The sequence below is a fragment of the Brassica oleracea genome, chromosome C4 (assembly GCF_000695525.1).
Source record: "Brassica oleracea var. oleracea cultivar TO1000 chromosome C4, BOL, whole genome shotgun sequence".
Taxonomy (NCBI): domain Eukaryota; kingdom Viridiplantae; phylum Streptophyta; class Magnoliopsida; order Brassicales; family Brassicaceae; genus Brassica; species Brassica oleracea.
The window spans coordinates 51,974,393-51,990,501 of NC_027751.1; the positions used below are offsets into that span (position 1 = coordinate 51,974,393).

The window sequence follows — 16,109 nt, forward strand, 5'->3', positions numbered from 1 at the left end:
TCGGAAAATCTTGTAAGTTTTTTTATAAACGGATCGATCGATGGATATATGTCCAAAAACGGATCGATCGATCACTAAGATGGACCATAGCGTAAGAATGTGATCGATCGATATGTATTTATTCAAAAACGCATCGATTGGTTTTTTCTGAGAAACCCATTTTTCCTCGGAATTTCCTCGGAATATTCCGACGGATTGATATTTCCTCGGAATTCCGTCGGTATATTCCGAGGAAATTCCGAGGAAACCCAATTTTGTGTTTCCTCGGAAATTCCTCGGGATATTCCGAGTATTTCATTTTCCGTCGGAATGTCCGTCAGAATACCGCTGTTTTCTTGTAGTGATCCGCCACCGGTCACCTGTAATGCATTCAAACATGATCTGATAAATTTCTTTTTAAATTGGTTTTCAAATATATTTTTTTTCAGAAATGGAAACCATCAACTTTCTAAAAACTTTTAACACATCGTATATATACTCCTTTTATTTCATTACGCTAGATGTTTTGGCTAAAATCACAGCCCACAACTGTATTTTTCTTCAGAACGTATAATTAAAATAAAATATTAATAGCAAAAATTTATAAAATATCTTACAATTTGAATAGACAGAATACTTTTTAGGAGAAACCATCTCCGTGCAAAGGGGAAAAGTTGCTAAACGTTTGTGTTACTATTAAATCCAGACTACCCTAATCTTCGAATGCACTAATGTATACATCAATATGACAAACTAGGCTGCTGTATGCAGTAGTGTTCGTTGAGTATCACTTATATTAGTTTTTAAGATAATATAATATTGCATTAACTATATAGTCTACGGATACATAATTTAGTTCAGCCAATTAATAAGCATGGGCAAAGAGCATGTATATGTCAGTGGATTTATATAAGAGTAAAATCTAGTCGTGTTTATATATCGACGCATGTGTTATCACAAGTATGTTATGTGTATGTGTATGTGTATGTGTATGTGTTTTTATGACCGGCAAGATGAGTAGGCAAGGGATAATGCGTGCCCTGCAAATCTTAATTTTCTCACTTTCTAAAGCAAAAAGAAAGAAACGAAAATCAATTTTAGTTGCAAGCCACTTACTCACTGTTGCTTTCGTGATTATGCTCATTGAATAATCCAATAAACTTTAAATTTTTATTAAAACGTTAACAATATTCTAAAATAAGAAATGTGGTTCACCCACTGATCGACATCGTTTCCTTTGTAATTTCTAGTTAACCGGTTATTTTACTTATTTGATCTACCTTGTAAACCAAGCTGATGCCCGGTTTATACTGGTTTTGCATCGTTTCCTCTGAAATTTCTATCTACGTTAGCAACATTAAAACTTTTTTTTGAAGTACTAGTTACTGAAAAATTAGTTCATATACAAACACAAAAGTCTATTCATACATATGCAATATTTTCAACCGAATGAATCCACTATTCTCAGATCAACATTTTTTTCTTTAAACGGGAAATGAGTTAAACTTAATTACTTATATATTACTAGACATTTTCCATGTATTTAACTTTTCAAATAGTTGGGTAGAAATTTAATTTTCCTCTTTCTTCTTCCCACAACACGTATTATCAGCGAACAAAACAAGAGGTGCAGAGGCAAAGGCAGTGCCAGGTCCTGAGATATTCATGGTCCAATACGAAATACAAAACTTAAGCCCCTAGATAATATTTAAAAAGAAAATGTCGTTAAAAAACTCAAGTTTATAATAAGAAAATTACAATAGCCTCAAAACTAAAAAAAACTTATCAGTTCTTAAATGTAGATCTTTTTGCATTTTTTCCTGCAAAATCATCCATCAAACTTTCGTAATCAAGGTTCTTGATCATATCTTATACAATCGACAACATAGTCAAACCATTTAATCTTTCTTGTGACATAATTGACCGTAAGTAAGACTTTATCAACTTCGGCTTCTAGAAGCTTCTTTCGGCTGAGTCAACCGAAACCATGATTGTAAACATTACTAGATAGGCAATCCATATATTTGGATAACCCTTCTTGTATCTTCTCAAAAAATTTATTACCTCAGCACTCTTCTTGATAATTATTCAAAATAAGTTATTTTCTCTTTTTGTTGTCTGTCATAATTTTTTTTGTCTTTTAATCTACTCATATTTAATAACACAGAATATATAAAATTTAATTATTTTTGTATGTTAGTGATGTCCCACAACTTTCTTTACTTATCGTCTATATACACATAACAAATTGTCAAATTGATATATTTATAAGTAATAATATTGAAAAAATAGGCCCTAAAATTTTGACAAAAATTGTAGGCCCCATACATTTGTATCGAATGTTTTGGTTCAAGTCCGGGCCTGAGGTTTGGTAATATTCTCAAGTAAAGTAAATACATGTTAGATACATGCACCTATAAGGGACAAATGCAGGTTGTTCTTTAGAGAAAAAAATATATCCAATTCAAGTGGGAACATTAAGGGATAGAGAACGATAGGCTGATTTTGACTCTTAATACTTTGATGATATATCTAATCTTTGCGATGCTTTAGAACAATTTTCAAGTTACGGCGCCAATTCGGCAATTCCGTAATATATATTGCAAAAGTTGTTGCACCACCATTTTCACGATATAAACTCTACATGCACTTGAATTTGAAATCATAGATCATATATTTTTTAATATTCGTTTAAAATGTCAAAATGTCGAGCGGTGATATATTTGCTCTACCATAACCATTTCATATTTTTTGTTCTTTTCTAGAAAAAACTATTCCATAGAAATTCACGCATATAATATAGGTTTCTGAGGAGTACTCTTGCATTAATTTGTGGATGCAAGGGGGCGGGAGGGTGGCCGTTGATAAAATTGTGTTAACAATGATGCTAATTTATTAATTTCACAGAACATAAAAATATATTATAAGCTTTGTAAAACATTTAAAACGAGCTTAAATAATTCTGACACAATGCATATACCATAAAGAGTGGATGCATATGCACAGTTACAGTGAATACATGTACCCGTACTTATATATTCGAGAAAATCAAGATTTTCAAAATCTTTGAATCGGATAATAAAATAGTACCCTACATTTGTTTTTGTTTTTCTTTATAGAACATTACATGTTACTAGTTACTAGGGTTAAGGTTTCTCCGGATAATATAGTGCGCATGATACAAACAATCTTTACTCTTCTAGACTTTTTAAAATGTGCCATACAAACTTTTGATTGAAACAATCCATTATCTACTATTTAAGGCAATATATTATTATGAGATCACTTGTTCATCCCTAGGTAGTCAGACCAAAATAAGACTGGACTATCTTATCTTTATTATCCAAACACCCAATTTTATAATAATAAGCAAATCAGAAACACATGATTCTGAAAGTTTTATTATTTAGTATATGAAATCTGAACAGTACACTCAATTGTTGTTAAATCAAATTTCATTTGATATCTTTTTCTTATCAATCTTTATGTAATTTTCGACTTCCATCAAAATCCACTATGCATGAACACATTAAAGGGTAAGATCATCCATCGTAGAACAAAGTACACATCCAGCACCCAGTGGAATACCAAAACAAAACATAAATAAAGACAAGCAAAAAAGCAAAAGAAAATTGAATTATCTATTTCAAGATCCTTTGCCCATAACGCCTGTTCTAAAACTCGGCCGCCTAGCCGCCTAGGCGTTACGCGTCACTTTTCCGCCCCGATTTATGCCAAATCGGTTTAAAAAATCGGATATCCGATTTTTTTCCGCCTAGACCGCCTAAATGACCGCCTAAATGACCGCCTAGCCGCCTAAATGACCGCCTAGGCAGCCGCCTAATCTATTTTTTTTATTTATTTTTTATTTTATTTTTTTATTTTTTTTTATTTTTAATAATATTTTTATTTATTTATTTGATCTAAAATTTTATAAATATCATTTATATTCATAATTTTGATGAAAATTACACTATATTAAGTTTATATATTCTATTTGTGTGTTTTATACAATCTTAAACATGAAAATGTATTAATGTTATACACAATTAAAGATTAACATGTTTTATAACATAGTAAACCATTTAAAAATTCCGTCCCGCATAATTTCCGATTAATCCCCGATTTTCTTTTTAGGCGCTGGGCCCAACTCGACCGCCCGATTAGCGCCTAGCGCGTTCCCGAACAGGGCCTATAACACACACCAAAGAGACATTTATTATTAAAAAAAACTAAGAGAGAGAGAGGAAAGTCACTATGTCAGCATCACGTGTATGTCTCTCTCTCTCTCCTCCCAAACACAACTCTCTTCTTCTACTTCTTGTCTAAATCTTTTTTTTCTTGTCTAAATCTTGAACTCAAAACTAAAAAACATCTCCAAGATTTACTCTCATGGCTTCCACCACCACCACCACTCTCTGCGACCTCCCTGACGTCATCTTATCCACCATCTGCGCTCTCGTCACCGACTCACGAGCCCGCAACTCCCTCTCCCTCGTCTCCCACAAGTTCCTCGCCCTCGAGAGATCCACCCGCTCCCACCTCACTCTCCGCGGCAACGCGCGTGACCTCCACCTCCTCCCCGGCTGTTTCCGATCCATCTCCCACCTCGATCTCTCCTTCCTCTCCCCGTGGGGCCACTCCCTCCTCACCTCCCTCCCCGTCGATCACCAGCCCCTCCTCGCTCTCCGCCTCCACCTCTGCTTCCCTTCCGTCGACGCCCTCACCGTCTACTCTCGCTCCCCGACCTCCCTCGAGCTTCTCCTCCCTCAGTGGCCGAGGATTCGCCACGTCAAGCTTATCCGTTGGCACCAGAGACCTTCTCAGATCCCTCAGGGCGACGACTTCGTTCCCATCTTCGAGCACTGTGGTCTCCTCGAGTCTTTGGATCTCTCTGCTTTCTACCACTGGACGGAAGACTTGCCTCCCGTTCTCCAGCGTTACGCTGACGTGGCGGCGAGGCTCACTCGCTTGGATATATTAACGGCGTCTTTTACTGAGGGATACAAGTCGAGCGAGATCGTTGATATTACCAAAGCTTGTCCTAATCTTAGAGACTTCCGTGTTGCTTGCACGTTTGATCCGAGATACTTCGAGTTTGTCGGTGACGAGACTCTCTCCGCCGTGTCTGCCAACTGTCCTAAGCTTACTCTTCTCCACATGGTGGACACAGCTTCGCTGGCAAGTCCTAGAGCGGTTCTAGGTAACCTGGTCTTTAAATTTTGAGAACTATAAACAATTAATATAAAAATTATAAATTTAGATTTTAGTTTATGTAGTTTTTTGGTTATAGACAATTTACTAAGTTTTTAATATTTTTTTTTTTTGTAAATTTACATGATTTTGTTTATGTAAATTATTTTTAGAATTTTAGAGGTTATAGATAGTTTCATAAGTTTCTAATCATTTTTTTTTTTTTTTTGTAAATTTAGAGAATTTTGTTTGTGTAAATTATTTTAAAAAATTTAGCGGCTATATGTTAATGTTTTACTTGGCTGTGTACGTGCAGGTAATGACTCTGGAGATTCAGCTATCACGGCGGCGACGCTGATGGAGGTTTTCTCAGCTCTACCGCATCTAGAGGAGCTTGTGCTTGACGTTGGTAAGAACGTGAAGCTTAGCGGTGTAGCTTTAGAGGCTTTAAACACCAAATGCAAGAAGCTAAGATCTTTGAAGCTAGGACTGTTCGAAGGGGTTTGCTCCGCCACAGATTGGGGGAAGCTTGACGGTGTGGCGTTATGCGGAGGGTTATTGTCGCTGTCTTTAAAAAACTCTGCCGATTTGGGTGATATGGGTTTGGTTGCTATAGGGAAAGGATGTTGTAAGCTGAGTAAGTTTGAGATTCAAGGGTGTGAGAATGTGACAGTGAAGGGGCTTAGAACAATGGTTACACTCCTTAGGAAGACGTTAACTGATGTTAGAATCTCTTGCTGTAAGAAGCTAGATGCAACAGCTTCTTTAAAGGCGGTTGAGCCTATCTTTGATAGGATCAAGAAGCTGCATATTGATTGTGTTTGGTCTGGTTCAGAGGAGGAAGGTGGAGAAAGGGTGGAAACAAGTGAGACTAATGATGATAATGATGATGATGGTGATGATTATGAGAGGAGTCAGAAGAGGTGCAAGTACTCAACAGATGATGTGAATGGGTTCTCCTCTGAAGACAGAGTGTGGGAGAAACTTGAGTATCTGTCTTTATGGATCAGTGTTGGTGAGTTTCTAACACCATTACCTATGACAGGACTAGATGACTGTCCCAACTTGGAAGAGATTAGGATCAAGATAGAAGGAGACTGCAGAGGTAGACGCAGGCCTTCTGAGCCAGAGCTAGGCTTAAGCTGTCTAGCTCTCTATCCAAAGCTCTCAAAGATGCAGCTAGACTGCGGCGACACGATCGGTTTCGCCTTGACCGCGCCACCTATGCAGATGGATCTGAGCTTGTGGGAGAGGTTCTTCTTGACTGGAATAGGAAACTTGAGCTTGAGCGAGCTAGATTATTGGCCACCGCAGGATAGAGATGTTAACCAGAGGAGTCTTTCTCTTCCTGGTGCAGGTTTGTTACAAGAATGTTTATCTCTGAGGAAGCTTTTCATTCATGGAACAGCTCATGAGCATTTCATGAACTTTTTGTTGAGAATCCCAAACTTGAGAGATGTGCAGCTTAGAGAAGACTATTATCCAGCTCCTGAGAATGATATGAGCACTGAGATGAGAGTTGGTTCTTGTAGTAGATTTGAGGATCAGTTGAACAGCCGCATCATCATTGACTGATACTAAAGAGTGAGTTACTCCACACTGTTATCACATAATGTATTAACTTCAAGAACTAGTCATTTGTTTTACGTTGAATGTTATGTATGTTTTTGTAAGAGGAAAGATCAAAGATATAATGTATACATTTGCAATGATGAATACTTTCAGAAATGGTAAAATCAGTTTTTTATATTAAAACTCAATGAACACAGAAACAAATATTACAAGATATTTTATTTAGACAGAAACAAATATTATTACAAGATACTTTATTTAGACAGAAACAAATATTGCAATGATGAATAATTCAGAAATGGTAAAATCCATTTTTTAAAACTCAAAGAACACAGAAGCAAATATTACACAAGACATTTTATTCAGACAAAGAACAAGAAGATAACACAGGTTCAGGGAAGAGACTTCTCGCAGGTTGCTAGATACGTCAGTATCTCTTCACAGCTTGGTCTTTGCTCTGGTTCTTCAGACCAACAAGCTGCACAACAAGACAAAGACTACTACATAAGCTAATGTTTTATAGTAAAAAAATGTTTGAAGGGTTGTAGTTTCTGAGGGGTTACACCAACCTTCAATAAGATTAGCTAATGGTCCTTCGGGTATATCTAGCCGGGCTCCCTTTGCAACGATGTTAAGAACCTGAAAACAAAAGTTAGATTGGTTGTTTTGTTTTAGTAACCAAGTGTTGTTATTGTTCAACCAACATACTTTTGCTTGTGGTACTCCTTCCCATGGCTTGGTTAGAGTGCATAGCTCCCACATTATAACACCAAAGCTATAGATATCGCATTTTTCCGACAAGGGCTCATTGCGGAAAGCTTCAGGAGCAACCCATTCTGGTGTTCCTGCAGGTACAATGTCATTGAGTGTTGTTCCTTCCATCATTACTGAGAGACCAAAGTCACATATCTTGACTGTCCCATCATTGCATAACAGGCAGTTTCCACTCTTTAGATCTCTGTGGACTATCCCCATCCCATGGATGCACATTAAACCCCTTGGAACACACATAGAGACTCAAATGATTACAAAACTCTCCTGATTATGTTTCTAAGTTTTAATATTCAATATACCTGCATATGTCATGCAATATATTTATCTTCTCTCGCCAGCTTAAGTTCTTGATTTCATCAGTCCAATGGAGCAAATGATACAAGGAACCTTTATCCACATACTCTGTGACCAGTGCTAACTGAGGAGGCTTTACGCAGACTCCATGAAACAGAATAACTACAAAAGTCCAGATATGATTTTGCTACTTCTGGACAAGTAATCAAAGGCAAACAAAAAGGAGATGATGATGGTGGTTACCATTGGGATGTTGAAGACGGCTGAACATAAGAGAAGACAAGAAGGAGAGAGAGGTCAGAAGACAAGTTTTAGACAACATAAAAAGACTAAAATGATATAAAATACCTAAGAATGAATATCTCATTGCAGAAGTCTTTGATGTTCTCAACAGTGACTGCTTGATCTTTAAAGATCTTGACCGCAACTTCTGTTTCATTCCATGTGCCACAAAAGACTTTTGCAGAACAACCTTGATGGTGGAGATCAACAAAAATTAAGAGTGAGTTTGCTGGATTTCAAAGTGCTAACAGACCCATATCCAAGTCTTTACCTCTTCCAACACGAGTCCCAAGTTCCAAAGTGGAGAAATCTATGATGCATTCTTCATTTGGTAACAAAGGTTTGTTCTGGAACATTGGCGATGCTAGTACTTCATTCCAGATGTGGATATCATTGCTCTCAGTGCTGTCATTATCACCTTGCTCTTTTGAGAAGAGAGTCTGTATCAAGTATTCATTTACATCTCCCACTGACCTGTAATACCATATATAGACACAGTCACACATCAAACATATGCTGTCTGCTGAAAGCATATTGTCTTAACAAACTGATGAAACAACGAAAAAAGGTTTGAAAATCAATATGTAACCCTTTTTAGTTTTGGGTAACTGAGAAGTTCTTAGAGAAACTTGTACATATCAATTACCTTGCACGGTCTATTCGGTTCATAGGGCTATTTGGCTCCAATGGTGAATGACAAGAGCATTTCCCAGCAACTGAAATAGGAGCCAGTATTTCCACAGAATTGATCATAACCACAACAGACATATGGTTATGTGAGTCGATAGTAGCAGAAGAGGTCAGACCACTAGGACAACCCTGATCAAGAAAATAAACAAATAATGTCCTCAGAACCGGTGTGGAAAATGGGAATGATGCAGTGATCACACTTCTACACAGTGCTTACCTTTACAAGTTTGCTTTTAAGGTTAACAGCATCAGCTAGAACTTTAAACAAGATGGCTTGAGCATGGCAAGAGCCATGACTGATCTGTCCTAGTAGTGGAAAACCATAACTTCCAAGTGGTTGTCTAGTTTTCGAAGTACTCCTTGAAGCTGCAAGTTTATAAAAATCTCTCGCCTGCGAAAAGAAGAAAAATATTTTAACTAATAATGTGATTAATCGGTAAGTAAACATTCGCTAAAACGTTTGTCTTCTTAACTAGAAAATAGCCCTTTTATATTTAGATTAAACAAAAATGTAGCAATATTAAACATATTTGGTTTTATTTAAGTTTAATTATCTGAACTAAACCAACCTGAATAGCAGAATTCGTATTCATAATCAAATTTTTATTGCATGAGCCACAGTTAGTTGCACAAGCAAATGTGATGATATATATTTTAGTTGGTATTCTTACCAGATCACCAATGATCTTAACAGCTTTGGCTGGATTCGAGCGTACTAGAACAATAGCCAACTTCTTTAGCCTCTTAATCTTGTTATCTTTGTCCAAATCTACAACAATCACATCAGCTTTTAGACCTTCATCACCTAGAGCACGAAGTTCCTCCAGTGTAGGAATGCTTTTAAAAAGGTTAAATCTATCATCCTGTTGAAAATCCAAATACATAATCAAGTTAATGAAATGAGACTTGAGAAAGAAGTTAACAGACAAGAACAACATCGACCTAAAGATAGCTTACCAGGATCACAGAGTAAAAACCATTTGGGATGGGTTCAGAAAACGAGCCAGTACTCCAAAGAATGTTTGATGCTCCATAACATGACATCTTATGTAGAACACCATTTCTTGGCAATTCTTCATTACTACAATGTAATCCAACAGAAGCTAAACTGGGAGTCTCCAAAACTTCTGACGGCCATGGAGTTGGAATTGGAGATTCTGATTCTGATGGTACATCACCATTTACTGTATCTTCTGTTCCCGTCTCGCTCAGGTTTTCATTTCTTGTCATCTCTCTCAGGTCTAAAATCACATAAGCTTCTCTTTAGCCCATATGGCTCACTCAAGAAAAGACTAACAAAAATATTGAGAATCAAACTTCTAGTACCTGCAGCTTGGTCCTCGAGGTCCTCTACCCTGCACATGAGAATGGTATAGTAACAAAGTAGAGATTAAAGAAAATACGAAACTATACAAAAAAATTGCGTTTTGAGTACTTCCATTTTGATATCTACACATTCCAGTTACAAATTAGTTGCATTTACTTTTTATTTTATTTTATCCAGTGTGTAACCAATAAATGGATTTTTGATGTACAAGGATTCTCAAAACTGGATTCAAACTATTCACACTAATGGGCTTTGGGAACAAAACTCAAAAGAAAAGCAGACAAACATTAAACTTAACGTGTAAGAATCTGTCACCATTTGCAAAAGAAGTACATTAGTTACTCTTACGTTATTTCTGATCCTTCCGTGGCTCCTCGGCGACATTTGCAGCAGTTCGATCCCATTAAAGCCCTTAGTGAAAAAAATTCCAAAAACCTGCATATGTTTTCAACTCAATACTAGTCCTAACTCAAAACACCATCAAACTTAAAACCAATAAAAAGACTGATCCAGACACACAAGAAACCGTAAAATCAAACGATCAAAATTTCAGGAGCAAGAAAATAATCAACTTTATCTGAGAAACTCATAGCAAGTAAGTCAACTACATGTGAGTGTGACATGAATTTTTCTCTGGTTCTACCAATTTTCTGTCAAAATCTTTAACACATAGATTCTTGTTCCTCAAACTCTTATTTAGATTCCTCAAATTTGTCGTTGTACCATTTCTCTGTCAAAATCTTCAATTTAATGATTTTACATATTAAAAATTTAACGACAGTTTAACTATCTTAAAAATTAAATTAAGAATGATCAATCCAAGAATCATGGTACCTCAATGTAGATTATTATATCAACATGGTAATAATTGCCGATGATCAAATTTTTTTTGACAACGTCGTTTTTATTTAGAGCTTTACTCTGAACTGGATTTTTTTTTTTACAAAACATTTTATCACGAGCTTCTTCAATTTATATAGTATTTGCTTAAAAGAAATATGCTAACGTATCTATTAATTAAGAAATAATATCCTATTGTATCTAATAATTGTGAAATCCAATTAATATATCTATTAATATATAGTATTTATTAAATACTAATCAATTTTCTAAGTATATTAAAATGACAGAGTATATCTTAATGATGTACTTTTCAATGAGTCTAGCATTTTCTATTTTTACTTTTATGTAAAATAGAAGATTTGATAATTATCCATTATATACTAAAAGAGGACTTCGTAGGAATAATTTTATTAAATGTCTTCTAATCTATTTTACACTTTATATATGTTTGTTCTAATTATACTTACAAAATTGGAAGATATATTTTCACTTTTTGGTCTAAATTTTTATCTTATAATAATAACAATTTCGAAAATTAAGTTATTTATTTTTATATCATTTTTGGCATCTTTTTATTTTCATATCTTGATATTCTTAATTTCTTTATATAATCAAATTGTTTTGTTGTTACCATTTGTAATTTTTTTTTCTTAGGATAATTACATTAATTTACTTTGTCTTTTTATAGATAAGAAAAATATGTGTCTGATTATATGTGCTTGGTTGTTATGTTTCTTAAAATGATTACATTCAATTAAATTGTCAAATTTTAGTCAAATATTTTTACCATGTTTCCAATGTTACTTTTGGCTTTGTCTGAGAGGCATTCCTTTAGGATAAACCAGCTGTCATTCACCGGATGATGAGTCTTCCTCTGTTCTCATGGCTTAGAGCTTTAATGATATCACTTCCATCCACTAGAGCTTTAACATCCCAAATCGTATCTAGACCCAGTTCATGAATCATGTCTTGAATTGCTAGATAGATTTCTTGTTTCTAGGCAAGATCATCCTTATGCAGCAATAGTAGTGACATTAAGAAAGCAACACACCATAAGTGATGTAGAGAGGATATTTAGAATAAGTCTTTAACATCTCGAAGAATCAAACCAGTGATTACTCTTGTAGTCGGTTTGATGGTTTTGAGGAGGAAACATATTATTGTTACATGTGTTTTGTTTGCATTCCAAAACTTTGAGTCATATCAACTGACTATTTTAATGACGACATTGAGAACCTTACTCGTATGTCTTATAATCTCTAAGCACTTAATTTACCTAATTGTTAAAATTTAGTTCCCTAGTTGCATGGAAATGCTAGTCTCAAGCTCTGTTTCTATTCTGCGCAAATATGTGTTCACTTCTAGATTCCATAGTGTGCACACACAAAAAAAGATTCCATAGTCTCTGTTGAGGTCTATTAATAACGAATTGGAAGCATATTGTTTGTCTTATGGCCTGAGTCTACGAGGGCAAAAGCTTTATCCATTTGCTGCTAAAGCTGCATGTAATGGGGTTTCTCTACCATGTAGTAACAACAATCATAACACATATATCAATATAAAAATAACTTACGTTGTTTTTTCATCACACACAAGAGCTTCTTTTATTTTTGATTAACATGAAACATAGACAAATCCAGTTTAGAATTCAGGTTCCGGTTCTTCTTCAACTGGAGCAATGACCCACGCACCATTTTCATCCTTGATCATTCCTTTGTTCTTCTCCACCCACCAAGAACCTGGCACTAAACACTCATCTTTCAAGAACTCACATGATTTGTTCACCAATGCAATACTTCTCTTCACCATCAGTTTAAACTCCCCTTTCTTCCCATTCCATCCTGCAACCACATGAAGCATTGCCTGCACACATATGAAAAAAAAAAAAAAAAATGTTGGTAGGCTACTCTGTATTGCAGTTTTTTTTTCCAATGACGACTACGAGGTTCTGGACCTGTGGCCCAAATCATTTTAAATTCAAGGAGACTCTTCTTAAGAGGACTTAAACCAATGATTTTTTTAGATATCTACTAGATAATTTAACATTTATATCCACCAGGCCAACTCCTCTTTGGTACTATGTATTACAGTTAGAAGTGAAAGAACTTCTCACCTGAAGATTGTGCCAGTCTCCTGGATTCCTTGAGTCCTTTAGGTAAGGTGACTTCTTTGTATCGATCACAAAGTTGGTTCCTATATCAACATACCCCAAGAGACCTCCAGGATATCTAGTTAAGAGATCAATAGTGTTCCTTACATGGAGGATCTTCAAGTTCTTGTGACGCGTTACTTCGTCCTTGAACTCCTTGTTACCCACTTGTGGACAACCAAACACGATCCCAGTGACGGGAACATCATCACCGGAAGCGTTCTCAGCTATGTCATAAGCGGCGAGAACAGCCTCTGTGGCTCCCAAGCTATGTCCAGTCAACACAATGCTCGGCTTCTCGTCCTTATACTTCAACAAAAGCTCCTTGATCATAGTTAACAACTGTAGCCGTAGACTCATCTTAGTGAACTTCGATTCAGCGTGATCAGAAGTGTAGATTGTGAGCCACCCGAGCATCACCTTACACCCTTCTTCATCTTCACTGTCGCTACCATGAGTACTAAGAGTTTCAACTACCTTAGAACCAGAACCGTTCTGTACCGGTCCGGTCAGCAACGGGTCAGCTGAAGTAGGCCTAGCCCCCAAAACATTGATCCACTCATAGTTCCTACTCGTCCCTCTCAAAGCCACGTAGATCTCACGGCGTCCTAAGGACTTGCTCCGTTCATCAGACGTCACAGCGATGTAACCGAACCAGTTAGACTCACGGTCCCAAGAATCACGTGACTGTGAGCGGAGAAGCAAACCTTCGGGGAGAGAGACACGAGCCGTGGCGTAGAGGAAGCTTGTGACTTGGTAGTCAGAAGCGTTTTCGAGCATTACCTTGTCGAAGAAGGAAGACTTGCCGTAACGGCTGGCTCCACAGTACTTGGAGTTCTGGTCGTTGACGAAAGCGTCGTAAGTGGCTTGACAAAAGTCGCCGCAACGGAGAATGAGTTGGCGAAGTGATTGGTCTAGTGGGTCTAGGAGAGTGTCCCAGTTCTTGGAGCCTAAGAGCTCTTCCCATGGTGTTGCTGCAGCCATTGGAGTTGTGTGAGAAGATAGTAAGCGACTATTGTCGGTATAAAAAGGATAACACTTAAACTTTAATAAGTGGTGGTGGATGGTGATCATGATGGTATGTGAGACCTACATGAAATATCCACTCGATATTAGAATATTGATGAATTTAAAAGGTGTGGGAATATTATTGGCATATATACTCCAAAGACCAAAAAACAAAAACCAAAAAGTCATTTACGATTCACAGTCTTACGTGTCATTCTCAAACCTCAATCATGCAGAAGCGAAGAAAATTCAACCAAATTTTGTACTCCTGTTGAAACTTTATATAAGTTTCTAACCGTTGGTGAGTCATTTACATGTGACATTAAAAACTGTACCACCATGTCCTACTGCACCTCTAAATGTATACGATGATCTATATAAACATCCATGAATTATAAAGGTTTGGGAATATGAATAGCAAATATAGTAGTCTCACCACTGTTCAAAACTTTCATATCATTAACGACCATGCATCCAAAAGAGAACAAGAACAATCAAATCAAACCAAACCAAAGATTATTAGTCAAACTTGTCTTCGTTGGTACGTATTAGAAACATGGGAAAACCCCATGTTTAATTTACAAAATAATAGTTCCATATTTGTGAAAAAAAAAACAAAAGAATTGGGAATTTACAAAATAATAGTTCCATATTATGTCAAAAGTATTGAACTTTAGTAGTTAAACGCTGCGTTTTAACATGTTTGCTTGCTAGACTCTCTCACTTGTTGTCAGAGTTGTGGATGGACTCATCAGTTTTGTGCATGCATACCTTATATATGATATCAAAGGATCAAACTTTTGTTTGTTTCTTTGTTAAAACGCTGCGTTTTAAGATGTTGCTAGACTCTCCTCTCTCACTTGTTTTGATGGTAGTTATTGTCAGAGTTGTGGATTGTGTATAGACTTGTGATTGGTGTGTTGTTGTGTTGTTGTGTGTTGGCTTCTTAAGTAGAGTGAGTGAGTGAGTGAGAGAGTGAACATGGACTCGTGTATGATGATGTCAAAAGTATTGAACTTTGGTAGTTAAACGCTGCGTTTAAGATGTTTGCTAGACTCTCTCACTTGATTTATCATATTACTCAATAAAGTTCTGATTCTTATCATGTGTTACTCTGTTTAAACTGGCAGATTGTTCGTGGTACGTTGGCTCTACCACACTCTGTTAAAAAGGTACAAGAAACGCCTCTCTAATCCCTGATAGTAATCAGCTCTTTATGTAATATGAAGAAATGATCTTTCCTTGTTCAGGATGTGAGAGTGGCTTTCTTTGCCGAGGGTTCTGATGCAGAGGATGCAAAGGCTGCAGGAGCTGATGTCGTCGGTGGTCTTGAGCCTATTGATGAAATCTTGAGTAATGAAACCTATGCATCTTCCTTCTATAATTCACTTCTGACATCTAATTGCATGTGCTTGCTTTGCCTCTGTCATGAATTATCTCATTTCCGGTGACAATATTTGTTTGTTCTAATGGTAGATTGGTTATTGGTACTTAAATCTTGTCTGCAGAAAGCGGCAAGATCGACTTTGACAGATGCTTAGCAACTCCGAAAATGATGCCCCGTGTTTACAAGGTTTCTTGCATTTAATCACTTATACTAAAACATGTCTTCTCACTAAATATGAAAATGGTTTTGTGTGGTTACATGCAGATATCAAGGATTCTTAACAACCATGGTTTGATGCCTAACCCCAAAGTAAGTTGGATTCTTCACTCAAACATTTTACTCTCGATGTATCAGTTGGTGTATACTTATATGTTGGATTTGTTGTAGCTGTAAGATATAGAAAGGCGATCATTACTTTCAATCATATATTCTCACATTACTCTCTGTATATAAACATTTATTAATTAGGCTCTCTCTCGATGTATAAAAGCTAGAGCACTGCTCTTTGTGAATAAGATATATAATTCCATATTCTTCATGGTATCAGAGCGCTAAAAGATCTAGACCTAATTTTTTCTTTTTCTTTTTTTTTTTTTTTTTTTTTTTTTTTT

The 16,109-nt window shown here is 36.3% G+C and overlaps 3 protein-coding genes and 1 long non-coding RNA gene across 4 annotated transcripts; 2 read left to right on the forward strand and 2 right to left on the reverse strand.

Annotated features, from left to right (window-relative positions):
- Positions 1–4,192: 4,192 nt before the first annotated feature.
- Positions 4,193–6,884, forward strand: LOC106342679 (F-box protein MAX2-like). Its single transcript, XM_013781683.1, has 2 exons — positions 4,193–5,182; positions 5,489–6,884. The coding sequence occupies exons 1-2, from the start codon at positions 4,372–4,374 to the stop codon at positions 6,745–6,747; spliced, it is 2,070 nt and encodes a 689-aa protein (XP_013637137.1). The 5' UTR covers positions 4,193–4,371; the 3' UTR covers positions 6,748–6,884.
- Positions 6,885–7,136: 252 nt separating this feature from the next.
- On the reverse strand, positions 7,137–10,014 carry LOC106339201 (serine/threonine-protein kinase HT1-like). Its single transcript, XM_013777998.1, has 11 exons — positions 9,742–10,014; positions 9,456–9,647; positions 9,002–9,175; positions 8,741–8,913; positions 8,366–8,568; positions 8,161–8,284; positions 8,056–8,075; positions 7,818–7,974; positions 7,453–7,741; positions 7,314–7,383; positions 7,137–7,222 (listed from the first exon to the last, which is right to left on the reverse strand). Exons 1-11 carry the CDS (start codon positions 10,012–10,014, stop codon positions 7,137–7,139), a joined length of 1,761 nt encoding a protein of 586 aa, XP_013633452.1.
- Positions 10,015–10,495: 481 nt separating this feature from the next.
- LOC106342676 lies at positions 10,496–15,873 on the forward strand. Its single transcript, XR_001269850.1, has 5 exons — positions 10,496–10,706; positions 15,242–15,283; positions 15,362–15,464; positions 15,620–15,684; positions 15,763–15,873. It is a non-coding gene; the product is annotated as an uncharacterized LOC106342676 (long non-coding RNA).
- Positions 12,455–14,151, reverse strand: LOC106342673 (phospholipase A1-IIdelta). The gene is made up of 2 exons (XM_013781678.1): positions 13,068–14,151; positions 12,455–12,817 (listed from the first exon to the last, which is right to left on the reverse strand). Exons 1-2 carry the CDS (start codon positions 14,085–14,087, stop codon positions 12,596–12,598), a joined length of 1,242 nt encoding a protein of 413 aa, XP_013637132.1. The 5' UTR covers positions 14,088–14,151; the 3' UTR covers positions 12,455–12,595.
- Positions 15,874–16,109: the final 236 nt, after the last annotated feature.

What these genes read in the sequence shown, in the direction of transcription:
- LOC106342679 (XM_013781683.1), top strand. Translation starts at nt 4,372, where the DNA reads ATGGCTTCCACCACCACCACCACTCTCTGCGACCTCCCTGACGTCATC. An exon ending in AAGTCCTAGAGCGGTTCTAG is followed by an intron (nt 5,183 to 5,488) that starts GTAACCTGGTCT and finishes GTGTACGTGCAG; the next exon opens with GTAATGACTCTGGAGATTCA.
- LOC106339201 (XM_013777998.1), bottom strand. Translation starts at nt 10,014, where the DNA reads ATGACAAGAAATGAAAACCTGAGCGAGACGGGAACAGAAGATACAGTA. An exon ending in AACCGAATAGACCGTGCAAG is followed by an intron (nt 8,569 to 8,740) that starts GTAATTGATATG and finishes ATGGTATTACAG; the next exon opens with GTCAGTGGGAGATGTAAATG. An exon ending in ATTAGCTAATCTTATTGAAG is followed by an intron (nt 7,223 to 7,313) that starts GTTGGTGTAACC and finishes CTTGTTGTGCAG; the next exon opens with CTTGTTGGTCTGAAGAACCA.
- LOC106342673 (XM_013781678.1), bottom strand. Translation starts at nt 14,087, where the DNA reads ATGGCTGCAGCAACACCATGGGAAGAGCTCTTAGGCTCCAAGAACTGG. An exon ending in GAGACTGGCACAATCTTCAG is followed by an intron (nt 12,818 to 13,067) that starts GTGAGAAGTTCT and finishes ATATGTGTGCAG; the next exon opens with GCAATGCTTCATGTGGTTGC.